Source organism: Cervus elaphus, chromosome 25 (genome assembly GCF_910594005.1).
Source record: "Cervus elaphus chromosome 25, mCerEla1.1, whole genome shotgun sequence".
In the NCBI taxonomy this organism is placed as follows: Eukaryota; Metazoa; Chordata; class Mammalia; order Artiodactyla; family Cervidae; genus Cervus; species Cervus elaphus.
The window spans coordinates 13,650,726-13,676,766 of record NC_057839.1 but is presented as its reverse complement, the minus strand read 5'-3'; the positions used below and the strand labels follow the sequence as shown (position 1 = coordinate 13,676,766).

Below are 26,041 nucleotides of genomic sequence, written 5' to 3'. Positions count from 1 at the left end.
AGTGCTTGTAGTTCATTTCTACTTGGGTTATGTGTAAGATCAAATTATGCATTCAGGCATTCTAAAAAAGGTTTAAAAAGTACTTGCATCCTGGTTTTAAGGATAAAGGTAAATGACAGAAATGGCACCTATTACCCCTTCCTCTAGTTCTCCTATTCCTGGTCCCAAATGGAAAACTTGCTTGTCTGGGATTTTTTTCCCTCTACCTTCATAGATTCAATAAAGGCCTTTGTTTAGTGGTTTCTTCTGTACAGTGACTTAGCTATGGGAAGCGCATCTTTCCTTTTACAGAAAGATAATGATGGATGGATTTAAGAGCATCATCCCAGTGGATGATCAGGGCTCAGACCTTTTATAAACTTCCCTTTTTTCCTCACTTCTCAATCAAAGAAGGACCAACTATTCTCACTGGCTCCTTTCCCTCAAAGATTATGACACCAAAATCAAAGGAAGACACTTGTCTTCTGTTGTCTTTTTCCTCCTAAGATGTAATTAAAAGAATGAGAGTCACTCTTTTATTATTGGTTCAAGTACTTGATCTGAACTGGGAGGCAGGATTTGTCGGTGCTACTTATCACAGTGACTGGTACTGCTGTCTTTCACTGACAGTGACCATATTTAACATTATCTTTGATTTATATTGATAATGTTGAATATTCTGATACTTAAACTTGATGTTTAATATTTCTATTTAATAGCTGAATAGTTTCCTTTAATTGAACCTACACCTCATTTTGTATTAATACATTTAGCTTGTTTCCAGCTTTTATTGTTACAACCTTCCTTGAAGCTAAATCATCATGTATATCAAGGACTATTTATGTAGGATGAATTCTGTGACGTAAAATTGCCGGATCAATGGATATACACCTTTGCTCTATGTTGCCAGATTGCTTCCAAGAATATTTTGCCAATCTTAATGCCCACTTACAGTGTTTCAGCATGTTCTTTTCTCCTAACGCTTTCCACCACTGGGTTTTATTATCTTAAAAGGTCTTTTCCCGTTTGAAAGATGACAATGTTAATTTCCATTTTAAAATTACAGATTAGGTTGAGCAATTTATTTAGTAACCATTCTTCTCCTTAAGCTCTCTGTTCATGTTTTATATCTTTTATTTCATTTAATTTTTTCTTTTCATAAGAACTGTTTACTAAAGATATTAATTAACTTGTGTTATAAGTTGTAATGATTTATTGTTTGTCATTTACCTTTTCGTTTTGTTTATATTGTTAAATAAACTGGAGTGCCTGGTTAAAAAGCACAGGAAGGTAAATGAGAGACAATGGGAGATGGCTTTATAATCTTCAAACTCTTGATGTAATTTAAAGGAATCCTCTCCTTTGATGATTATTAGTGCTTGTGTTATGAACCTGGCAGGTTGAAAATGGAAGCCCTGACTGACAGGGAGAATGGAATGATAGAGGCGGACAGCGGAGATGAAGCCCAGCTTACTGGAGGGCAGTCTGCAGAGGAAGCACTGGGTGAACCCACTCAAAGCGCTGAACCTGAGACCTGGTCTCTTCCTTTGAGTCAGAATAGTGGGAATGAACTGCCGGCCAGCCAGCCTCAGCCCTTTTCAGCCCAGGGAGACGAGGAAGAAGACGACATGATAATAGAAGACTATGAGAGCGATGGGACATAGAAAGCAGCCTGCCCATGAGATTGTTAACTGACAGATTCATACTCATGTTATTCAGTGGTACTTGAAAGGTGATAATAGACTTCAGGTGAATTAGTTTGTTAATTCTTCTAGTATTTCAGCACAGAGAACTGACCTCTGTTATATTGAAGTAAATAGAAGCTCAAGCCTTGAAATAATCTGTTTCTTCCTCTAGTATTTATTTACTCTTGTGAGTGGTGTTGGGAGAGGAGGTCAGTGTGTATGAAATGCATTTGAACGTTATGCCAAATACCAGAAAATGTGAAGGAATAATTCAGAACACAGAAACTCTTTGGGCTGTAAATAAGAATTATAAAACAGCTTAGGATGCAATTATGAGTGTAAATAAACTTTGTGCCTTATTCACAGTTTCTCTCTGGTCTGTAGCGTCTGAGATACCATTTTTATATGTTGTACAGTGGAATATTTTAGATAACTTTCTGGAAACTATTTACATAATTTATATAAAAATTAAAATACTGAATTTCATTGTTTCTTCTGTATTTCAATGTTTCCTAACATGCACTGTCTGCCATGTATCATTGGGCATAGGACACAAGTCTTCACCCAGTGCCAAACTTTTTCAAAAATAGGGAAGGAAGGGAATGGCAACCTTGCGAAGAAAACTCTCCAGAGGGTTTAATCTCACCCTTAAAGACCTTTCCAGAGCTCTCCCAGCGGAGCCTGATCCGAAGCTATTGCTATAAGGTGTGGTTGGGGGGCGGTGGGGAAACCGACCCGCCCAGGCCCCAGGCGGGAGTCCGGGCCTGACAAAGCCGGGCGGGGCGAAGCTCGGCCCGGCCCCGCCCCAGGAGCCGACCTGGGTTTCAGAGCCGCGGGCGGCGAGGGCGCTTTGGCAGGTGGCCGCTCAGGTGAGCTGGGCCCGAGGGGTGGGGCCCACGTGACCGGGACGCGGGCGGGGAGGGGCCGGCGGACCCCAGGCAGGTGCGCGGTGGGGGGCGAGCGTCCTGGGCGCGCGCGCTGGCTGCGCGGCCCGCCACTACCTTCGGCCGAGGCCGGCCGCCGGCGCGGTAAGGGGTGCGGGCCCCGGGGAGAGCTGGGGCCTGGGAAGCGGGAGGGCCCCTCGGCCTGCCAGGTTTCCTGCGGCGGACACAGGTGCCGGGCGAGACGCGCCCCACCCCCGGCCGGGAAGCCGCGGTGCTTCCGGGCGCTGGGCTATCCCGACCTGGGCCGGTCCGGCCCAACTTAGTTCCGGCCGCTTTGGGGCGGAATCTTGACCGAGAGTGCACTCTCACTCTGGAGCGGAGACGCGTACCTGGGGGTGCGGAGCTGGAGACCGACCGAGATAGGTGGGGCGGGGGGCGGAGCGACGAGCCGCGGCCTGGGCAGAGACCCCGACGGGGGTGCTTGCTGTTCCCGGGCACCCGCTCGAGGCTCCGGTTCAAAGCGCAGTTCCCTTTCCACTGGAAACCAGTAGTGTGTAAAATCTGCCCGTGTCTGGGGCCCAGCGTAACTTTAAAAGCCAGCTAAGTGGTGATTCTGTGGTGTAAAGGTGACCAACTGAATTCCTGTAACACTTTACTGGGGAGGACCGTTTCTTCTAATCACCGCTACGGTGTGTGCAGACCGAGAGAAATCAGGGCCCGAATGAAGTCGGGGCCCGGGGGCTTGAACAAAACAAAAACTCTTTCTGCCTCAGCGTGCTGATTCTAACTGGACGCTCTGTGAGACCCTGAAAGATGCTAGGGGTATCCAGATGTTGAAATGTAAAAATACAACTGACTGGACCTTTCTAAAGTCACATAATTTGCTATTACACATTTCTTCAAATTTGGAATTTTTACTTTTTAAGGTGGTCTAAGGCTTCCCTTGTAGCTCAGTCAGTAAAGAATATGCCTGCAATGCAGGAGACCCAGGATTCCTGGGTCGGGAAGATCCCCTGGAGAAGGAAATGGCAGCCCACTCCAGTATTCTTGCCTGGAAACTCCCAGGAACAGAGGAGCCTGGTAGGCTACAGTTCATGGGTTCACAGGAGCCGGACACGACTTAGCGACTAAACCAAACCACCACCAAGGTGATCTAATTCAAATAAGCTACTTTTCACAAGTCTTTCTGTCGTTCAATCGCTAAGTCGCATCGCACTCTGCAACCCCATGTATGTAGCCCTGACTGTCCTTAACTCTCTCCCTTAGTTTGCTGAAACTCATGTCCATTGAGTCGGGGATGCCGTCAGAAGTGAGCATAAATTAGATCCATTATAGTGAAGTACATTTTTGCCAAACTGGTATCCCTTAAATGCCTGTATATCAAAGATATTGAAGGATATGTAAAGCTTGTTAAAGTTATGTGTGGTGCTTTTGCCTCTACTTTTTTTAGGAAACTGTATCTCAAGAATTATACTAGTACTATGCATCCTTAGAATTTAAGTACTTTTAGACTACAGATAAAGAGATAAAAGACCAAAAAATACTCTAATTGCTGTCATTTATATAAACTGTTTTCTATACTAAATTTTTTCTCCGACTTTTCATTGGGCACCATGTTGAGACTCACAGTTAATTCTTTAAAATTGGGGTGTCCCATTCAGGCATTTTCTAAACGCCAGAATTTAGACCTCTCCAGCTCCACTCAATACCCAGGTGATTGTATTTAGTCTGTGGTAGTATATACACTTCTGTGGGCAGCCTACCTACTTGTTAGCTTTGCCTGAGCTTTTAACAGGTATCTTAGACTCTCTTTAGGTTGCTCCTCCAAGGACTAAGCTGGAGCCGTGTAGAAATGTTGTAGATAAAATGATCTGATGTCTTGGATTTGCTTTAATCTATTGACAAAAGGGTTAGACAAAAGGAATAAGGGGAAAGGTATAGATGAAACAGTATTGATAAGTTGATAATTATTGAAGGTTGCTAATTTGGCACATAAGGGCTCCCAATACTATTCTTTCCACTTTTTATTATGTTTGGAAATTTCTTTATTAAAAATTTTAATTACCTGTACAGACAGTTTGACCTCTTCTTGCTATCTTTGTTGCTACCACCATGGCCCATTGGAGTACAGTTACCCTTGAACAACACAGCTTTGAACTCTGAGGGTCCATTGAGATACTTTTTTTTTTTTTTTTCAATAAATATATATACAGTACTGAGTGGTTTGCAGTTGGTTGAATCCATGGATTTGGAATCACAACTACACCTTACCAACTCCTGTGTTGGTCAAGGATCAACTGTATTTCAGTGACCTCCTAGCCAGTCTCCCTGTTTTCACTGTTTTCTCCTGGAATGTACTATTAACACAGCATCCAGAGTGATCCTGTTTAAAAAAATAATAACATCATGTCAGACCTCCACTGAAAATTTTCCAATGGCTTCTCATCTCACTCCCAATAGAAACCTAAATCCTTTCTAATGATTTTTAAGTCCTAAGGATTCAGACGGCCTCAATTCTACTACACACCCTCTCATGCTGCTGCCGCCTCCATGCCTCAACAATGCTAGGCACTCCCACTTTAAGGCTTTTACGCTAGCTGTTCCAGCTGCCCAGAACACTTCCCTGATACCTGCCTGGCGTCTTCTCTCCTCTCCTTCGTTTCTATATTCAGGGGTCTTGTTCTCTCTGAAGAATTGCCTGGCCACTCTGTTTAAAATTATAGCATCCTATCCGCACTGCACTTCTTACCCTCTTTCCTAACTTTGTTCGTTGGCATCTATTTCACTTGCCTTATCTATCGTCTGTCATCCCTGCTCCCCACCCCCAGAATTTAAGCTGCATGAAGGCAAGGATTTCCATCAACTTTTTTCACTGATACATCTTCAGCAAACCTGGTGCATGACCAGTACTTGGTAAATAATTGAGTGATAGATCTCTGTTTGACAAAGTAAAAACAAAGCCTTAGGAATTTCTAAATTGTTCAACATTGTAAAGGTGGGATTACCAGCTTTAATTTTGAGACCTTTACAGTGGCAAGTACAATACCATGTGCCCAATGAGTCTTCAATAAATACTCATGAGCAGTTTGAGGGAGAGGAACGTTGTACCTTAAACGTAGTAGTTATAATAGCAAATAGTTTCCTTTTTGCATATGTGTCCAGGTCATTGATTTCTTGAAGGAAATCATCAGGTGTGATAAAAAGTATATTTTCTATTTTTCAGATGTGTTTAATACTCCCTAAAATAGCTTTTTGGGCTTCCCTTGTGGCTCAGCTGGTAAATAATCCGCCTGCAATGCGGGAGACCTGGGTTTGATCCCTGGATTGGGAAGATGCCCTGGAGAAGGGAAAGGCTACCTACTCCAGTTTCTGGCCTGGAGAATTGCATGGACTGTATAGTCCATGGGGTCACAAAGAGTTAGACACCACCTTCTAAAAAGATTTTTTATTTATTTATGGCTACATTGGATCTTTGTTGCTACACACATGCTTTCTCTAGTTGCAGTAAACAGGGGCTACTCTCTAGTTAATGGTATGTGACTTCTTGTTGCAGAGCACAGGTTCTAGGTGCTTGGGCTCAGTAGTTCCGGCTCGCAGGGTTAAAGCGTTGGGCTCAGTAGTTGTGGTCACAGGCTTAGTAGCCCCGAGGCAGATGGGAATCTTCACAGACCAGGGATTGAACGCATGTCCCCTGCACTGGCATGCAAATTCTTAATCATTGGACCATCAGGCAAGTCTTCTGAGATACTTTATGAGTCTTTCCATGGCTGCAGCAAATCACCTTTAAATAATTGCTCTGCAAAGAGTGATGTCCATGGCCATTGCTGTGGCTCTAAGAAGTCAATTTTCTAGTATCAAGCGTTATTCCATTAGAGTGGAAGAAGCGACTCCGAAAACATGACTTGCCAAGTTAGGAAGGAAAGGGGCTCTCCACTCCGTGTGTTTACCAGACTGCTTCTCGTGGGCTGTTCCAAAACAGACTTGAGCTAATGAAAGTGAAGAGTATTTGCTGACCCATCAAATTTTGGTATGCTCAAACTCTTAAATATGTTTATTTAGATATTTGAGGAATGGACTCTACTTGGAATGTGTTAGCACCCTGCATTAAAATTTAGTCTTATTTTTGTTTTTTTACATTTTGTTGTTTATAGGGCTCGTAGGTAAATTTGACTTATAAATGTTGTAATCCAGAACTAAGGTTTAAGATTTTAATTGCCCTTAAAATCTCATAGAATGATTCTGTATCCCTGGCTAACGTAATAGTTACACATAGTTGCATTGTCATTTTCTATATCATAATGATTAGATATGATCATATTGGTTTCCTGGATATGATCATTTGCTACTAAGTGAATAAAACCAACATCATTGAAGGGATACATAACTAAGCATAAGTGATAACTTTAATCCTGACCCCAGGTGTGAACATCGCAAATGTCGTCCAGTGATAGAAGATCCAGGAATCGGAACAGACACTATGATGAGGTCCCAAGGGACTCAGACTATCCAGATGGCACTGTGAGAACCTTCCAGACTCTTCGAGACAGTGAGCTGGCCGTGAGCGCTGATCCACTGCCACCACCCCCTCTCCCATTACAGCCGCCCTTCGGCCCAGAATTCTACTCAAGTGACACAGAGGAACCGGCCATAGCGCCGGATCTCAAGCCTGTAAGACGCTTTGTCCCTGAGTCCTGGAAGAACTTCTTCAGAGGGAAGAAAAAGGACCCGGAGTGGGATAAGCCGGTGTCGGACATCAGATACATCTCCGATGGAGTGGAGTGTTCACCTCCAGCCTCGCCCACAAGATCAAACCATCGTTCACCCCCCAACTCCTGCAAAGATCCTCACGGTGGGTCCGAAGGCAGCTGGCGTTCCCAGAAAGAGACTGAGGCCATGTTTCCTCATGATCCCTATGGATCCCTAGGCCAACACACACACACAGCTCGAACCTACAGCGAGAAGGTAGAGGAGTATCACCTTCGGTATTCCTACATGAAGTCGTGGGCAGGCCTGCTGCGGATCCTGGGGGTGGCCGAGCTGCTGCTGGGGGCCGGCGTTTTCGCCTGTGTCACGGCGTACATTCACAAGGACAGCGAGTGGTATAACATGTTTGGATACTCACAGCCCTACGGCATAGGAGGCGTGGGTGGCCTGGGCAGTACCTACGGGGGCTATTACTACAGTGGCCCCAAAACCGCTTTTGTCCTTGTGGTTGCTGGCTTGGCCTGGGTGACCACCATCATCATCCTGGTGCTTGGCATGTCCATGTATTATCGGACTATTCTTTTGGACTCAAATTGGTGGCCTCTCACTGAATTTGGAATCAATGTCTCCTTGTTTATTTTGTACATGGCCGCAGCCATAGTCTATGTGAACGATACCAACCGAGGGGGACTCTGCTACTATCCGCTATTTAACACGCCAGTGAACGCAGGATTCTGCCGGGTGGAAGGAGGACAGATAGCAGCCATGATCTTCCTCTTTGTCACCATGATTGTCTATCTCATTGGTGCTTTGGTTTGCCTAAAGTTGTGGAGGCACGAGGCGGCTCGGAGACACAGGGAATACATGGAGCAACAGGAGGTAAGGGATTTCACCATCTTTGTTCTTTCTGCTATTAACTCCCTCCTTAAATACCTATAGTTCTCAAAACAAAGCTGTCATTGTTGTTTTTAATGGTCTGAAGTTCCAAAGGCCTCACTCAGTAACTGACATGCCCTGACCAGATAACCCACTCTGGCATGTCACTGTTGTGTGACGCTGCAAGCAGACCCCAGATGTGTAATGTAATACATAGTTCATTGATTGCACTATTGTCTGTCCAATACGTAAGAGAGACACAGTTTCTGAATTTCTATAAAGAAGAATAATAACATATTCAGTAAAGTAAATGTCCCATCATTAAGTTTAAGAACAATCTTGATTCCTTAGTATGGTAAGACTTAATAAAAAGCATAATTGTTCAGTTGCAAGAGGAAAGTGCTCGTTTAAATCTGTAATGAAATCTGAAACCCACTTTTCTTGGAGTTTACAAATTTATCTCAGTATTGTAAGCATATTTTTAAGTTTTACATCTGTGTATGCAAAGTATAGAATTTTAAATTCTAATCAGTGTGAAATCAGATAGTGAAACACATCCTTATAATTTTATGTAATTTAATAATGAGTTCTTAATCACTTAAATTCTTAATCACTTAATCACTTCAAATTCTACATTATTATGGCTGTTATTCATATAATTCTTTTATTTCTTTTCCTTTTCTTAACAGAAGCTTGTTTTTATAAGACTTTGCGTAAGGGTTGATTAAACTTGAATCACTTCTGATGCCTGTTTGTGTTTCTGTAACTTCCTAAATGTTAAGACATACTGGCGTGTAGCTTTTTTTTTTAATTATAAAATTAATAATGTAACCACCCCAAACTCTCTAATTGTGTGAAGTAGTGGGAATCAAGAATAAATAAAATCTCTAGGTAGTTTAAGGCAACTCCATAGTCATCGCCACCATCTCCTTATTGCCAGCTCTGCTTTCTAATCCTGATTGACAGGGAGTCACAGTTATTCCTCCTCCTCTGGTTCTCCACTGGTCCATCAAAACGTGGCCAAAAGAGTCGGGACTCCATCTGTAGAGAATCAGTATCTATGAAATTGAAATTGGGCTATAAATGCGAAGGGACAAAACTATTTGTTCAGCAGCTTCACATACCTCTTAACAGTCATTTTAACTCTTTCTGTTCCAGATAAGTGAGCCATCATTGCCATCGAAAAGGAAAATGGTAAGAACAAAGTCCACACCATATTTTATCTCTAGATTTGTCAGTTTTCTCTCGTCTATTTGTAGATCATCTGCCTGTAAAAGTGTATCTATTGCATTAAGTTCGTAATAGGACTTTTTAGCTTTTTCCTAATATTAAGAGGGCTAAATCAGACAAGGCTATTTGTAGTATCTTTTAATTTTGTTAGATGAAAGCTTCTGCAAGTGAACATAGTTGGTTCTTATTATATATTTAATTTTTTTTTTTAATGAAGGCGATTCTCCCCAATTTTCTTCAGTGTCTTCAGCTCTTCCCCATTCTTGCCTATACTTGTCATGTTGCTTTCAGATGCCAAATTTTGTCATGTTGGGCAAGAAATCCCTATACCACAATTTACTAACTGTGACGGTAGACAAGATACTTACCTTCCCAGGCCTCAGTTTCTTCATCTGTAAAATTGAGATAATAATAATTTCTACCTCACAAGTTTGCTTGAGGGGATTAACTGAGATGCTGTTATTATAATTATTTGTATATATAGAATAATTTAATATATTTTAATCATAATTTTACCTCATTGAAAAGTTCTTTTTTCAAGATATTGGGCATTATCTCTTTTCCTTTTTTTGGGGGGTGGGGGCCACATGGGATGCAGGATTGTAGTTCCTGGACCAGAAATTGAACTCGTGCCCCCTATAGTGGAAGCTTGGAGTCTTAATCATTGGACCACTAGGAAAGTCCCTAGGCATTATTTCTAAGCAAGAAGTTAAGAATCCAACCTTCAGATTTGTTTGCTTCTTTAAAAGGGAAGTATATTCCCTTGATTCAAAGTTCGAAAGGATCTCTCCCATCCCTGTATGGTGGCCTCCCAGTTCTCCCGTGAAGGCAGCCAGTGTTACCAGTATCCTGTGTCTCCTTTCAGAAATGTGTTAGATGGACAGGCATCGATTTGCCCAACTCCTTCTTTTACACAAACGGTGGCATACCATGCCTACTGTTATATCCCTTATTTTTTCACTTTAACAATGTATTTCTAAGATTTTTCCTTATTAGTACATAGAAAACTTCTGCATTCTTGGTTTATAACTACGGAGTATTGCATTTTATGGCTAGACTGTAATTCATTTAGTCATATAGTAACATGTAAGTTGTTTCCAACCTCTCACTATTAAAAATAGTGCTACAGTGAATAACCTTATACACACGACTACATACATATACATACTTCCTTTCATATATGTACAAGTACACTGAAATTCTGAGAAGTGAGTTTCTGGATCAAAAGGCATGTGCATTTTTGTTTTGACTGCCAGATTACCCCACAGAAGATCTACCAATTTCTATCCCCAGCAGCACCACAGGCTTCCTCACACCCTCACCACACACGGTGACCACACAGTGTTAGGAGATTTGTTAACATCTGTCAACCTGGTAGGTGGGAAACGTCACTAATGTGGTTGTAATTTGCATTTCTCTTATCAGGAGTGAGGTTGAGCCTTTTTCATGTTATGTTTGCATTTTCTTACCTATTAACTGTCTGCTCATATCTTGTCCAGTTGTTTTTTATCGGGTTGCTAATTTCTTTAAGTTCTTTTTTGTTAAGTGCATTCATTTTGAAAATACCTTTGATGAGGTTCTTTTTCACTTTGTTCTCAATTATGTTATAACATACAAATATTAATACTATTTAAAGACATTTTGTTCACGCTGAATTAAGGACTTATTAAGTGGATGAGCAACAGCCTGTCTCAGCAATCGTGATTAAAACATTGGTGTCATCATTAATTCATTCATTGAACAAACACGTGACAGGTTGTGGGCCAGTGATATGGGTACAACAAGGGACATTATCTCCATTTCCCAGGGGCTTACAAATCTAGTTAAAAACGCAGACAAAAGATTAATAGGGTGAGTGTGTGTGAGTGTGAGAGCAAGCAAGAAGTACAAAACTAAACAACTCACAGATTTGTGTTCCTGTGTCACCTCCTCGGGAAATCAGTTTATGAATGATAATGTCTCAAATTCAACATTATTCATTGATCAAGGCAACTTTGAGGATCTGTAGTTAGCCATGGTTTTTAAAGGGTCAGTTGCATTAAATTATTGACATGTATATGAAGTCATCTGAATTACAACTGAGCCTTGCTGTGGTTTTCTTGGATATCCATAAATCTTTAGAAATCAAGGGATATCTGACCAGTCCTGACTGACCACGCATGGGGATAAGTGAGACTGGTATTAATACTAATGGCTGATCCATAGAATACTGAAGAGTTTCTCTCTCACAGGACAGTGTGGACCTAACGTTACAAACCTCTAGTTTAAACACTGTTCATAGAATCAGAGCAAGACTGCTTTGTGTGTGTGTGTGTGTGTGTGTGTGTGTGTGTGTGTGTGTGTGGTATTTTGATTGTTTTTTAGTTGTACTTTGTTTTAACTTCCTGATTCCCTTGTGTTTTAGTTCATTTTAAATGTTCATTTATTTATTCAACATTAATTGCGTCAGGATGTACATTTCAGTTAGACCTGTGACTAACTCAGTGACTGACAATCAGAGTAAGCTAAATGGATCATCAGTTTTCTACAGAAAGAAGTTCTAAGTCTTTAAGTGTTGAGCAGATTTCTAAACTAGAAAAGTCAAAATCTAACCTGGAGAAGTTCCCTGGTGGTCCAGTGGCTGAGACTCCGCATTCCCAATGCAGGGGGTCTGGGTTCAATCCCTGCTCAGGGAACTAGATCCCACATGCTGCAACTAAGATCTGATATGGCCAAATAAATAAATAAATACTTTTAAAAAATCTAGTCTGGGCATAAAAAGTAATAGTGTGGCTTTGGGATTGGGATCTGTGCATAACATCAAATACACTTATAGGGAGGGACAGTCAGAAATTGAACAAAAGCACCCTGAAACATGTCTGACTCTCCCCATTTCTAACTTGACAATGTATTCATCCAGCCCATGTTTTATTTGAAAAACTTAGTAATTATATCCATGACATTATTTACCCCATGGCTTAATTGCTTCCTCTTGCCTCACAGCAAAGCTTTTCTGTGACAAGACTAGTTTTTGCTAGATGCAGAGAAAGATCGTGAAATCTGGGGCCATGTGTTTGTAATCTGGAGTACTGTTTGAGAGTGGTGTATCCCAGGGCTGGAGTCCAACTAACTTCCTTCCTGTGAAAGCCTGAAGAGGTTCTCATTTTTGTGTCGTGTCTAGTTCTAGATTTTTTTCCCCAGGAGATTTTCTGAACTGATGATCAGTGTGGTTCACCCAAAAAGAGTGAAAGAGAATGTTAAGAGCATAAAAACAGGGGGAAAAAACATAAAGCAGATGAGATAGTCTGTGTGGAAATATTCTGAGTTCTTAGAACTCCATTTTATATGAAAAGGTGACTCTTGGAATTAGGGACGGGCAAGTAAGGAAAATGAATAGCTTCAGCTTAAAAAAACTTGGTGACTGCACCCATGAAATTAAAAGACACTTGCTCCTTGGAAGAAAAGCTACGACCAACCTAAATAGCATATTTAAAAGCAGAGATGTTACTTTTCCAACAAAGGTCTGTCTAGTCAAAGCTATGGTTTTTCCAGGAGTCATGTATGGATATGAGAGTTGGACTATAAAGGAAGCTAAGCACCAAAGAATTGATGTTTTTGAACTGTGGTGTTGGAGAAGATTCTTGAGAGTCCGTTGGGCTGCAAGGAGATCCAACCAGTCAGTCCTAAAGGAAATCAGTCCTGAATGTTCATTGGAAGGACTGATGCTGAAACTGAAACTCCAATACTTTGGCCACCTGATGCGAAGAACCAATTCATTAGAAAAGGCCCTGATGCTGGGAAAGATTGAGGGCAGGAGGAGAAGGGGATGACAGAGGATGAGATGGTTGGATGGTATCACTGACTCGATGGGCATGAGTTTGAGCAAGCTCCAGGAGTTGGTGATGGACAGGGAAGCCTGGCGTGCTGCAGTCCATGGGGTCGCAAAGAGTTGGACACGACTGAGCGACTGAACTGACTGACTGAGGGGGGACCCTCACATGGACTCTCCTGTCCAACATGACTGCCTGGGTAGAATTCGTGATTTTGACCGTGCAATCTGAGCCTGCCCCAGGGCTGCTGACTAAGTGGGTCAGTGTGCTCCCTGGACGCTTCTCAGGCAGCTCTCGGGGAAAACAGGTTGTTAAATATTTAGAAGCTAAAAAGGGATGCCATGAAATGGAAATTCACTTATTTAAGCCAAAAAATTTCCCCTGATTTTAATACCATGTTGGATTTTCAAGATTAAGCATTAAAGAATTCAATGGGATGAAGAAGTGGCCTTCTGACCAGCGAGGAACAAAGCGGAATAGATGCTAACCTCAGAATATGTTTCCTGAAATAGTCTTGTTTGATCTCGTTTCTTCTGGGTTTTCTGCTCTCCACTCGTGTTCCTGCTGTTTGGGGCCAGTGGTTGAGCATCGTTTCTGCAGAGGAGCCCTTTTTCCCCTTCTGCCCAGCCTGGGTGCAGGCTTCCCATCTCGGTAGCCCTCCCCCAGGAAGAGTCAGCAGCCTCCACGTCTAATCTGGGCTTATCCATGGGCTGCACTATTTGGTGAGTTTAACAGTTGGAGGTTTTTCACGTGAGCTAATGTTAAATGAGACCTCAAAGGCAGCCTCTGAGAGAGAAATCAGGAAACAAAGGATTTTCAAAGCTGCCTGACCAGGTAAAGAGCAAGGTTTTAAATTCCCATTTCATATTTTGTTTTCAGTGGGCTAGGGTCCCTCCCCAGCCACTCTCAGTTCATGGAGTTTTATTCAGCAAGCACAGACCAAAGACCCAAGGGAGGCGTGGAGGGAGCTTGCTTCTGTGTCATGGAAAGCAGTATGCCTTTGCCCGCCTCCGCCCATCACAGCCTCATTTCTAGTGTGCTCCTTGGGCTTCCCTGGGGGCTCAGTGATTAAAGAATACGCCCACAATGTGGGAGAGCTGGGTTCGATCCCTGGATTGGGAAGGTCCCCTGGAGTAGGAAATTGCAGCCAACTCCAGTGTTATTGCCTGGAGAATCCCCATGGGCAGAGGAGCCTGGGGGACTACAGCCCGTGGGGTCGCGAAGAATTGGACACAGCTGAGCAACTAAGCATTGCACAGCAACCAGAGCTTCAGGGAACTTTAGGATTGAGTGTATACATTTAAGTAAACTGATTTCCTCCTGTTATTCATTTAAAGAACCAAAAAGTCAAAAAGTGCTGTTTCTGAGGGTTTTTTCCCCTTGGCTGTGCCATGCAACTCACAGGACCCGGGCTCTCAGCAGTGAGAGCAGTCTTAACTGGAAAGGGCAGGGTTTTCATCATCGCTTGTCACTTCATAGCTGTGAGACCTTGAATTCACTGAATCTCTCTGTACCTTACTCCTTTATTTGTAATGTGGAAACCCCTCTCCTGGAATCCACCAGCCCCTCCAGCTTGCTTGGTATTCTGGGCACTGCCCAGTGGGGCCCCCAAGCACTCTACTCCTTTTTTTTTTCCTTAATGAGACTAGATTTTTTTTTAATTACTATTTATTTATTTTTGACTGTGCTGGCTGTTTATTCTTCTAAGAATAAAGTTGAGATTTTTTTGCTTTGTTTTTTGCTTTTGTTTATAAATAAATCCTCTTTTTCTAACTGTAGTGTGACATGGCCACCAGTTGTGAGAGACAGAGAGACCAAGAAGTTAATTTTAAAGAACTAAGAGCAACAAAAATGAAACCTGAACTTCTGAGTGGACACATTCCCCCGGGCCACATCCCCAAACCGATCGTGATGCCAGACTACGTGGCGTAAGTATCTACTTTTCTTTGAGGTAGAGATAGCGAGGTTCCATTTGGAATTTCATTTTTCTGTTCATCCCCAAGTTAATACTCTGCTTAAAGTCAATTATATTTGAACAGTTGTTTGTTTCCTGAGAGGTAGTATATTGAATTGAAGGTACAGTGTGGTCATTGAGGAATAAGATAATAAGCTGATTTCCTGTTCCTCTTGTTTTAATGAAAAAGTTATCACTTTGATTTTATTTTCTTCCAATTTTGAGATATAAGTGACCTACAACACTGTTTATGTTTAGTGTTTACAGTGTAATGAAATCACGAACTTACATGCATCATAAAATGATTGTCACAGTAGGTTTAGTGAACATCCATCATCTCATATAGATACAAAATTTAAAAAATGGAAAAAATTTTTTCCTCGTGATGAGAATTGTTAGGATTTACTCTTTTAATAATTTTCATATATAACATGCAGCACTGTTAATTGTGTTTATCATGTTGTACATTGCATCTCTAATACTTATTTATCTCATGGCTGAAAGTTCATAGGTTTTGATGACCTTCATCCAATTTTCTCTCCCTAAACTTCCTCCTCCCCTGCCCACGCCTCTGGTAACCACAAATCTGATCTCTTTTTCTGTGAGTTTGCTTTTGAAGCATAATTGACCTACAACAGTATGTTGGTTCCTGGTACACAACATAAGGGTACAATACTTCTATACTTTTCAAAATCATACCCAGGATAAGTCTGTTTTCATCTGTCACCATACAAAGATACTACATAGTTATTGACTATATTCCCTGCACTGGACATGTCATACCTGTGACTCATTTATTTTGCAGCTGAAAGTTTTACCTGTTAGTCTCCTTTACCGATTTCTTTGTTTCCCCCACCTCTCTCCTCTCTGGCAACCACTACTTATAGGTGACTCAGATGGTTTTATGGCTTTTGTCTTTTAACCTTCCTACTAGCTTTATACAGGGCTGATTTACTACCTTTACTGTATATTTGCCTTTACCAATAAGATTTTTCTTTTTTTAATTTTCAGGTTTCTAGTTGTGGCCTTTTCTACTTAAAGAAGTTCCTTTAACATTTATTATAAAGCTAGTTTAATGATACTAAATCTTATCTTCTGCTTGTCTGTAAAATTTTTTGTTTTGTTTGTTTTTGTCTGTAAAATTTTTGATCTCTCCATCATATCTGAATGAAAGCCTTACCAGGCAGAATATTTCTTGGTTGTAGATGTTTCCCTATCATCAGTTCAGTTCAGTTCAGTTGCTCAGTCGTGTCCGACTCTTTGCCCTATCATTACTTTGAATATATTCTATCACTCCCTCCTGGCCTGTAGAGTTTCTTCTGAAATGTCATGTGATTGCCTTATGCCAGTGATAAATTGTTGCTTTCCCTTTGTTGCCCAGGCTAGGGAAGTTTTTAGCTATTATGTCTCTAAATATTTTCTCTGCCCCTTTCTCTGTTCTCCCGGGACCCCTATAATGTGAATGTTAGTATTCATGATGTTGCCCCAGAGGTCTCCTAAACCATTCTCACATTTTTTTGTTAAATCTTTTTTCTGCTCAAGTGAGTGTTTTCCATTGCTCCGTCTTCCAGTTTGCTGATCTGTTGCTGTGTGTCGTCTTATCTACTGTTGATTCCTTTTTGGTAAAGAGTTTTCATTTCAGTTATTGTATTCTTTAGCTGCGCTTGGTGTCCTTTTCATTTTTTCACTCTTTGTGTAAAACTTCTAACTTCTCACCCTGTCCATCCACTCTTCTCCTGAGGTCTTTGAACATCTTTATGAGGGTAATCAGGTAATTTGCTTATTTCCACTTTACTTGGTTTTCTGGAGTTTTATCTTGTTTCTTTATTTGGAACATAAGTTCCTGTAGCTTAGTTTTGGCTAATTTGCTGGTTTTGTTTCTGTGTATCTGGCTGGTTGGTTTTGTTTCTTGACCGTGAAGTGGTGGCTTTTTGTATAAGATGTCCTGTGTGTCCCCGCAGCGCACTCCCTTCCAGTCGCCAGAGCTGCATGCTCTCACGGTGGCCTCTGCAGGCTGCATGGGTCCTGCTGTTACGGCAGGCTGACTGCCGAGGATGGTCTGATAGGCGTGGCTGCCTCCTAGTCCTGTTGCCGGGCCTGGCCTTGCGTGGAGGTTGCTGGCCCCTGGTGGGTGGGGCTGGGTCATAAGGTTGATGCCCGTGAAGTCCTGGGGGGTCCTGGGGCTAGTGTTGGTCCACTGATGGGCAGAGCTGGTTTCCAGGGCTGGTGGTGGCAGCCCTGGGGAGCCCAGATCTAGGGTCAGCCTGCTTGAGTGAGGCCAGTTCCTGACATGGCTGGCTGTGGGGTCCAGGGTGTCTCAAAGCTGGTGTCTGGTCCCAGGGCAGCTGGCTTAGGGGCCCAAAGTGTCTCAGAGCTGAGGTTGGTCTTCTGGTGCTGGTGGGTATGCCAGGGTCTGGCCAGGGGAAAGGTTGGGGAGGGGGGAGGTTAGTCCCGTGACTTCAGCCTGCCGATGGGAAAGCTGGGGCTCAAGGGACCCCAAGGGTAGTGCCAGTCAGCTGGTGGGGTGGCGCCAGGTCCCGGGGTCCTGGAGTTGGTGTGCGCCCGCTAGTAGCTGGGGCCGGGTGCTGGGGCTGGTGCTGGCCCACAGGTAGGCAGAGCTGGGTCCTGGGGTCTCTGGCTGCAGGGTCCAGGGGTCCTAGAGCTGGTATTGGTCTTCTGGTGGACGGGCCCACCTGGCCCCCTAGTGAGTGGTACTGTGACCCCACCTGGCTAGCTGCTGGGCCTGAGGCATCCCAGTACTGGTGCTCACAGGCTGGCGGCAGGGCCTGGTCCCTGTGCCAGTGAGCTAGAGGGAGGGTTACCCTGGCGCTCCACGGCACCAGGGTCTGCGTGGTAGAACGAGCTCCACAGAATAGCTGCTGCAGTGACTGTGGCCTCAGGGTGGGTTCCAGTTGCCTCTTGCCTGTCTGGGAGGCTCTCCAGGATCCACGGTGGGTCTGACCCAGATGTCTTTCAACTTACTGCTTCCGCTCTGGATCCTGGAGTGTGTGAGATTTTGTGTGCATCTTTTAAGGGTAGAGTCTATTTGCCACAGCCCTCAGAATCTCCCGAAGGTAAGGCTTACTGACCTTCAACACCAAATATTCTGGGGCCTTGTGTTCCCAGTACAGAGGAGCCCAGGGTGGGGCTCAGACCCCTCACTCCTTGAGCAGATCTTCTGCAGTTGTAGTTAATCCTCCCATTTGTGGGTTGCCCATCCACGGGCATGGGTCTTGACTTTACTGTATCTCTGCCCTCCTACCCATCTTGTGGTTGCTTCTTTAGTAAGCATCTTTAGTTGTAGAAAATGCCTTCTGCTAGTCTTCTGGTCCTTCTCGTCAATAGTTGCTCCCTAAATAGCTGTGATTCTGCTGTGGCCATGGAAGGAGGTGAGCTTGGGCTCTTCCTACTCCACCGTCTTGGCCACACTTCAACTTTGGGTTATTTTTTTCCCTCAGGAAATACCCTATGATTCAGACAGGTGATGAGCGAGAACGCTATAAAGCTGTGTTCCAGGACCAGTTTGCAGAGTACAAAGAGCTCTCCGCAGAAGTTCAGGCTGTCCTGAGAAAGTTTGACGAGCTGGATGCCGTGATGAGCAGATTGCCGCATCATTCAGAAAACCAGCAGGTGAGGGCCTGCACTGTTGGGGAGGAGCTCCGATGGAGGAAGGATGAGTTCTGACTTTGTCCGAAGTGTAGAGAAGGCATAACCACATGCATCTGCTGTCTGGGGAAGTCACTTGAGATCTTCAGGGTGACAATTCGAAGTATATCCTTTAATGTCTCTTGCTTTCGATTATTAAACAGTATTTTATTTTCCTACTTAAGTAAAAGATGAATTTGCCTAAGGTACATACTGAGTCAATTAGGGTGCCAGAGGAGACAGACCGCACACTCAAACCAACATAGTTTGCGGAGGGCTTATTCACAAATGGTGGACGGAGTGTAGAGGAGCCGCCAGGGGCCTTGATTCTCCCGGGAAAGTCACAGCGGAGCAGTTAGCACCCCAGGCCCAGAGAGCGCAGCGGGTAAGGGTGGAGCGTGGGTCTGAGGCTGCGCGTGTGGGCTGCGGGGCTCGTGCCTCAGCCCGATGACCGTGGTTACGGCAGAAAGGAAAGCGAGGGTGGAGACGGCAGTCATAGGAGACCCATACTTGAATGTTTTGTCTTTTTCACATTTTAATATCTGGGAAATTAGGATGCCCTCATAATCAATGGCATTTTTTTCACCCGACATTTCATTGAAATATAATTCACATAACATAAATTTATTGCTTTTAAGTGTTGATTCAGTGGTTTCGTTTTTTTGTTTGTTTGTTTTGGATTTTTGTGGGGGTTTTTGGCTATGCCATACAACCTGCAAGATCCCAGTTTTCCTGATCAGGGATTGAACCCATTCCCTCAGCAGTGAAAGCTCAGAGTCCTAACCACTGGACTGTCAGGAAACTCCCTGGTTGGCTTTAATATATTCACAAAGTTGTATAACCATTACCACTCTAATTCCAGAACATATTTATCACCCCCCCAAGAAAAAAATAACCCATACCTCTTAGTATTCATTCCCCATTTCCCCTCTCTCCAACCACTGACTACTACTGATGCTTTCTGTCTGTACGAATTTGCTTATTTTGAAGACTTCAATGCGGTAATATAATGTGTGTGCATGCTCTGGCACTTAGTCGTGTCCAGCTCTTTGCAACCCCATGAACTGTAGCCCACCAGGCTCCTCTGTCCACAGAATTTTTCAGGCAAGTTTGCTGCAGTGGGTTGCGATTTCCTCCTCCAGGGGCTCTTTCCAACCCAGGGATCAAATGCACATCTCCTGCATTAGCAGATCCTTTACCACTGCGACACCTGGGGATTGGCCTCTAATATCTGGCTTCTTTTGTGTAGCCTCATGTTTTCAAGGTTCATCAGTGTTGGGTCAGAAATCAATACTTCATTATTTTTTGTGGTGGAATAATAATACTCCTTTGTATGAATATACCGCATTTTTTTATCCATTTATCAGACAATGGACAGTGGATTGTTTGCATGTTTTGGCTGTTATAAATAATGCTGCTCTGCAGATTTGTGTGTAAAGGAACGTTTATCCTTTATAAAAAGAGTGTATTAATCTAATCTACCACTTGTGTCACTGAAATTTTTAAAACTCATACAGCCTTTTTTAATAAATGTCAAATGTATGTATATAGAGTATATATCCATATTATATGGGGCTTCCCTGCTGGCGCTAGTGGTAAAGAACCTGCCTGCCAAAGGAGGAGACATAAGAGTCGCAGCTTCAACCCCTGGGTCGGGAAGATCCCCTGGAGGAGGGCATGGCAACCCACTCCAGTATTCTTGCCTAGAGAATCCCATGGACAGAAGAGCCTGGAGAACTACAGTCCATAGGTTTGCAAAGAGTTGGACACAACTGTAGCAGCTTAGCACACACATTCATATTTTATATGTAGATATGCATATTCTTCTCCTGTGACCTCTGTTAGTTGGGCATCTTTGTTTTGACCAGACTTTAACACATACATTTAAATGAGTTATAATTATGAGCTCTCCAAGCCAAATGTGTAGAGTAGTGACATTTTCCCAGTCTTGGAGTGATGGAAAGGTGTTGGCTAAGAGACGCCTGTACCGGGAACCAGGAGGAATCCAGCACATAAGGCAGGTCCAGGATCACTTAGTACCACTTGGTGAACAGGCAAGGTCCACAGTTCCAAGAAGGGTGACCAAGTTTAGATGAGGAATGGAGGAGCAGGTCTCAAGCATCTAGATCAGTGCAGGTTGGGAATAGCAGGCTGGTTGACAGACAGATGTCGAGAAACCCGACCGTCTTGTGTGGTCTTGAAGCCCAGGCCCAATGGTCTCGGGTTTGTAGGCTTTGCGTGAGTGAACAGGGCTCAGGCTTGTGGCTCTGCAGTTGGCGGGGTGGGAGGGTCCTGATTACAGCAGGCAGAGAGACTGAGTGCTCCAATGATAATCCCGACAGTAGTCATTTCCTCTGGTTTTTACCACACTTGGCAAGTAAGTAGCCAAACGACAGGGCCGCACTTGGTCTCCCTGTCTCCTCCAGGCTTTATCCAAAGTGGAGATATTAATTGTGTCACAAAAGTGAACTTCTGGGCCACAGGCTGAACTTTGCATGGGCCGGAGTCTGCCAGCCAGGCCTATTCATCTCCCAGCGTGTACTCAGTGCTCAGTACCCAGTGTACTATTGAGACATTCTTTCTTTTTTTCCCTCGCTCTGCTGGATCTTGGTTGTTGCCTGCGGGCTTTCCCTAGTTCCGGCGAGCGGGAGTGGGGGGGGGGGGGGGGGGGGGGTGGTGCTTACTCTCTAGTTGCGATGCCCAGGCTTCTCATTTCAGTGTCTTCGCTTGTTGCAGAGCACGGGCTCTAGGGCACCTGGGCTTCAGTAGTTACAGCACTCAGGCCCAGGAGTTGTGGCACACAGGCTTAGCTGCTCTTTGCGGCATGCGGGACCTTCCCAGACCAGGGATCGAACCCATGTCCCCCTGCATTGGTAGGCAGATTCTTAACCACTGGACCACCAGGGAAGTCCTCTTGAGATATGATCTGAGTAACTGCAAGTATTTTCATTCACATATACAATATATTATTTTTAGGAACACGAGAGAATTTCAAGAATCCACCAAGAGTTTAAGAAAAAAAAGAATGTGAGTAAAACCATTTCCTTCTTATGGTGTATCCTTACCAGGTGCAGTGGTGATGACTGACAGACTTCAGGTTGTTGTAGCTAATGTAGTTCTTGTTTTGTGTTTCTTAAGATGCTCCTTGTTAGGAGCCATGGGTGACTGCTGGGCGCCCTTGTTCTCCTCTCTGTCCTGAGAACCTTCTGCTGTGTCCTGCTTTAGGAAGCCAGGGAAATGAGCCCCCGTACAGAGCTCTTCACCCACATTTCATTCACAAAGATTTAAGTTCTTTTACAGGTTTCTGATTCCATCCCTAACTTAATTGCACAAATCAGTAGAGGCTGAGGAGTGCTTTTATTAATCCATGGTTTACCCTTTAATGTATTCTAAACTACTTAAGTTTAGGGCACGTCAGCTCTCTACTTCTGACTCAATTTTGCCGTGAACCAAAAGCTATTCTAAAAAATAAAATCTACTGAAGTACATGTAGAGAACTTCCTATAATTCTGGTTGGGCAGATTTTGAAATCTGCCATGAAAGGCCATTTTCTGGGTAACAATGTGTGTTGCTGTGGTTTTCTCTGAGGAAGCCGGTGGCTGACCTAACAGCTATATTTCTTTTCCAGGACCCTACATTTCTAGAAAAAAAAGAACGCTGTGATTATCTGAAGAATAAACTTTCTCACATAAAGCAAAGGATTCAAGAATATGATAAAGTAATGAATTGGGATGTACAGGATTATTCTTAAAACTTCTTTGAAATCAACTTTTTTATATCATGCTTAATATTTGTTTACTATCTTTTTTTATGCTGGTGTCTGTGATAGAGAAGCAAGTGCCTCATGAATAGGCTTCTGGTTCGTTTAGCTGGTGTGTCACATTAAGACAGTTTGTGATTGCATTTCAGGCATTTCAGAACAATTTCAAGGGCTTTTACTGAGAGTGGAAGAAGTTCTCCTTGTGGTGTGATGATCAAGTGAAGTTATCAGTCCTGGTGCTGCTTTTTCCTTTTTTACTTAGGCCGGTTCCCGGGACTTTTTAGGACAAACGTCTCATACTAGCCAAAGATGTCAGTTCCTCTCTTGAAAGGGGTTTGAATCCGAGATCAACATTTTCAAGCCTTATGAACGTATGCGAGTTGCTTAATCTGCCTGTGTCCGTTTCCTCGTCTGTACAATGGGGCAAATTATAGTACCTACCTCACAGGGTTGTTATGAGGATTAAATGAGTTAATGTTTGTAAGCACTTAGGGCACTCTGTAAGCACTGCACTAGAGTTTGTGAAATACAGACCTGTTTGTGGAGTGAATAATCTACCTAGAACAAGTCTCAAAGAAAGGACCTTAATGAGCAAGTCCAGCCAGCTAACCCAAGGCCATGGCCTGTAAATAACTCTTACAAACGTTGCCTTAAATAGATGCTTCCCTGTGGCTCTGTGCCCACTGGGGTCCAATGCAACCTTCTTATCTTTCTTTAATCAACATCACTGTGTACACACCTTCATGTTCCCACAGCCCAGCCATTCCTCTAAACCTCAAATAGAAAGACCGAGCGTTTACTGTTTCTTTTTCTTTTTTTTTTTTTTTTATTACTGTTTCTTTTTCTGGCCTGTTTAGACATCCATCCTAAGGCCCTGTGATGTTACATCTTACTTAGAATCTCCCTTCGCTTTATTGGAATGCTTCATTATCCCAAGAATTAGCTTGACTTTAAGGCTTTATTCATGAGAAATGTTTTATTTTTGTTAATGTGAACAAGAGACTGCCTTAAAAATGTTTTTTAAAAAATCATTGTTATTGGATCCTATTCAGCACCATCTATCTTGTAGATTATTTCCCAGGTGTAGAAGTACAAGTGAAATTGTTAGTTACTCAGTCGTGTCCGACTCTTTGAGACCCCATGGACCGTAGCCCCCCAGGCTCCTCTGTCCATGGAATTCTCCAGGCAAGAATACTGGAATGGGTTGCCATTTCCTTCTCCTGGTGAGAAGGAAGTAAGGAAGTAGTAGGAAGGAAGTAAGAAGTAGTAAGACATAAAACCAATGCTTTGGAAAAATAAAATTAAGGAGAAGCAAAAATGTTTAGAAAAAAGGAGATCAGGTGGGAGAATGCAGCAAATCAGAAATACAGTTTTGGCTTCATATAGCTGCCATTCAAATAATTAACACTCGAGGAATTTTCTAAGGTGATAAAACCAAAGAAAAACATGTGGAAAAGCAAAGGTTTACAAAGTGTCGGTTCCCAAATAAGTTTTCTAGTTCTTCTTTGTCAGTGAAATCTCGTTCAGTGTATATTGTTAATATTTTCAGTCGTCGGTTCTCAGACAATGCTTAGGGTGCTACGAGTTTTAAGAGGTGATACTGAGGGAAGTGTGAGGCCCCCTTGGAAACCCTCCTCATGAACTAGAACAGCTTTACTTTCTGTTTTATATACTGGGGTCCCATGTTAACATTTCACTTAAGAAAAACACCGATGCTTAAAAAAAATCAGTTAGATTAATACTGAAATGACGTGTCAAGGAAATTTAACTTTGTGAAACTATATTTTACTATAATTGTAAATGTTAATCTTTGAAAACCCATGTTATAATGTTGATTTTTGCAGTTTTTATGTAAATACGTAGGTTTATTAAAATTTCAGTTACCTGTTGTTTTGTGTGTGCCCTTTATTGTTTACTTTGCTAGCATTCCTGAGTTGACTGGGCATGTTCTTGAAAATATTTTCCATTATCAGAAACTAAACTGGAAAGTCATTGAAAGCTTGTAGGTCACAATGCTCAGGTGACCATTTACTCCTCCCCCACTATTTGCAGGAATTCAAAGTCAAGGCCGCTGTTGGTTTCCTCAGGCTGCCTGCTTTAACTAAATACCACAAGCTTAAAACAGCAGAAGTGTGTCTCACGGTTCTGCAGGCTAGAAGTTGCAATCGAGGGGTCAGCATGACTGAGCTCCCCTGAAGCCCGTAGGGGACTCCTTCCCGCTTCTGATGCTTTTGGCTGGCTGGCTTTGACCCTGCTTGACTTGTGTAAATATCCCCTCAACCCTCTGTCCTCACGCGGCCTCCTCCCGGAGCCTGTCTTCACACTGCCGTCCTATCGGATCAGGGACCCACACTCTCTAGTGTCACTTCGTCTTAACTAATTATACCTGCAGAGACCCTGTGTCCAAATACTGTCACGTTCTGAGGTCCCAGAGATTAGATTAGGACATCAACGTATCCTTTTTGGAGGGGACACAGTTCAACACATAACAGCCACCCTGAGCAAGTTGTGAGATTCAGAAAAGAGAGTTCCCCGTACATTTTTTATTTTAGCTGACTTTTGACATGTATTCTATTTTGAAACAGTATGAGAACATATCAGTATATCTAAAATTTGAAAGGAGAAAAGTATACATCCTTCACTCATTCATTTGCCAGTTATATGCCAAGTGCCTTCATCGGCCAGATGTTCTAGTACCGAAGGTTTGGTAGTCAGTAAAGCAGGCAGAGACCCTGTCTTAACAGGAGATATGAATGAGAAGACAAAGGGTTGGTGATGAGGTATGCATTTTTCTTATGTGCATTTCTAGAAATGGTCTGCATAGCCTGATACTGAGATGCTCCAATGTTTAAAAGATAGATAATATAGGGAAAAAATATAGTTTTTTCTGACTCATGTATTTTAAAATTAAAAAATTTTTAAGGAAAAAAAAAACTAATAGATAGAAAAGCTTAGAAAATGGAAGTCCTGCCACACTGGTAATATATACTGTTCGGAATATATTCTTCTAGTCTTTTTATAACACATGTAATCATTTTAAGTGGTCTCCTTTAATACCATAAGTCTGTTTTCATTTTTTTCCTTCTTCTTTTTTTCATTTATTTTTATTAGTTGGAGGCTAATTACTTTACAATATTGTAGTGGTTTTTGCCATACATTGACATGAATCAGCCATGGATTTACATGTGTTCCCCATCCCGATCCCCCCTCCCACCTCCCTCCCCATCCCATCCCTCTGGGTCTTCCCAGTGCACCAGCCCTGAGCACTTGTCTCATGCATCCAACCTGGGCTGGTGATCTGTTTCACCCTTGATAGTATACTTGTTTCAATGCTGTTCTCTCAGATCATCCCGCCCTCGCCTTCTCCCACAGAGTCCAAAAGTCTGTTCTGTACATCTGTGTCTCTCTTTCTGTTTTGCATATTGGGTTATCATTACCATCTTTTAAAATTCCATATATATGCGTTAGTATACTGTATTGGTCTTTATCTTTCTGGCTTACTTCACTCTGTATAA

The 26,041-nt window shown here is 42.9% G+C and overlaps 3 protein-coding genes across 8 annotated transcripts in view; 2 read left to right on the top strand and 1 right to left on the bottom strand.

The window, feature by feature from the left end:
* Positions 1 to 2,150, top strand: part of RAD17 (RAD17 checkpoint clamp loader component) — a 34,504-nt gene extending 32,354 nt beyond the window's left edge. For all 4 annotated transcript variants that reach the window (XM_043887249.1, XM_043887252.1, XM_043887250.1 and 1 more), the window contains one exon: positions 1,379 to 2,150. In XM_043887249.1, coding sequence (XP_043743184.1) covers positions 1,379 to 1,643 — 265 coding nt within the window. In that variant the 3' untranslated portion in view covers positions 1,644 to 2,150. The remainder of the gene's footprint in view (positions 1 to 1,378) is intronic.
* A 162-nt stretch (positions 2,151 to 2,312) lies between these two features.
* LOC122683511 (proline-rich protein 2-like) lies at positions 2,313 to 4,662 on the bottom strand. Its single transcript, XM_043887136.1, has 3 exons — positions 4,614 to 4,662; positions 2,938 to 3,085; positions 2,313 to 2,832 (listed from the first exon to the last, which is right to left on the bottom strand). The coding sequence occupies exons 1-3, from the start codon at positions 4,660 to 4,662 to the stop codon at positions 2,313 to 2,315; spliced, it is 717 nt and encodes a 238-aa protein (XP_043743071.1).
* Positions 2,403 to 24,415, top strand: MARVELD2 (MARVEL domain containing 2). 3 transcript variants are annotated; one of them, XM_043887724.1, is made up of 7 exons: positions 2,403 to 2,533; positions 6,968 to 8,131; positions 9,287 to 9,322; positions 14,947 to 15,095; positions 18,580 to 18,751; positions 21,743 to 21,793; positions 22,395 to 24,415. In XM_043887724.1, the coding sequence occupies exons 2-7, from the start codon at positions 6,983 to 6,985 to the stop codon at positions 22,515 to 22,517; spliced, it is 1,680 nt and encodes a 559-aa protein (XP_043743659.1). In that variant the 5' UTR covers positions 2,403 to 2,533; positions 6,968 to 6,982; the 3' UTR covers positions 22,518 to 24,415. The 3 variants fall into 3 exon arrangements, with proteins under 3 accessions (XP_043743659.1, XP_043743660.1, XP_043743658.1); XM_043887725.1 differs by lacking the exon at positions 2,403 to 2,533 and adding an exon at positions 2,592 to 2,692; XM_043887723.1 differs by lacking the exon at positions 2,403 to 2,533 and adding an exon at positions 3,613 to 5,461.
* Positions 24,416 to 26,041: the final 1,626 nt, after the last annotated feature.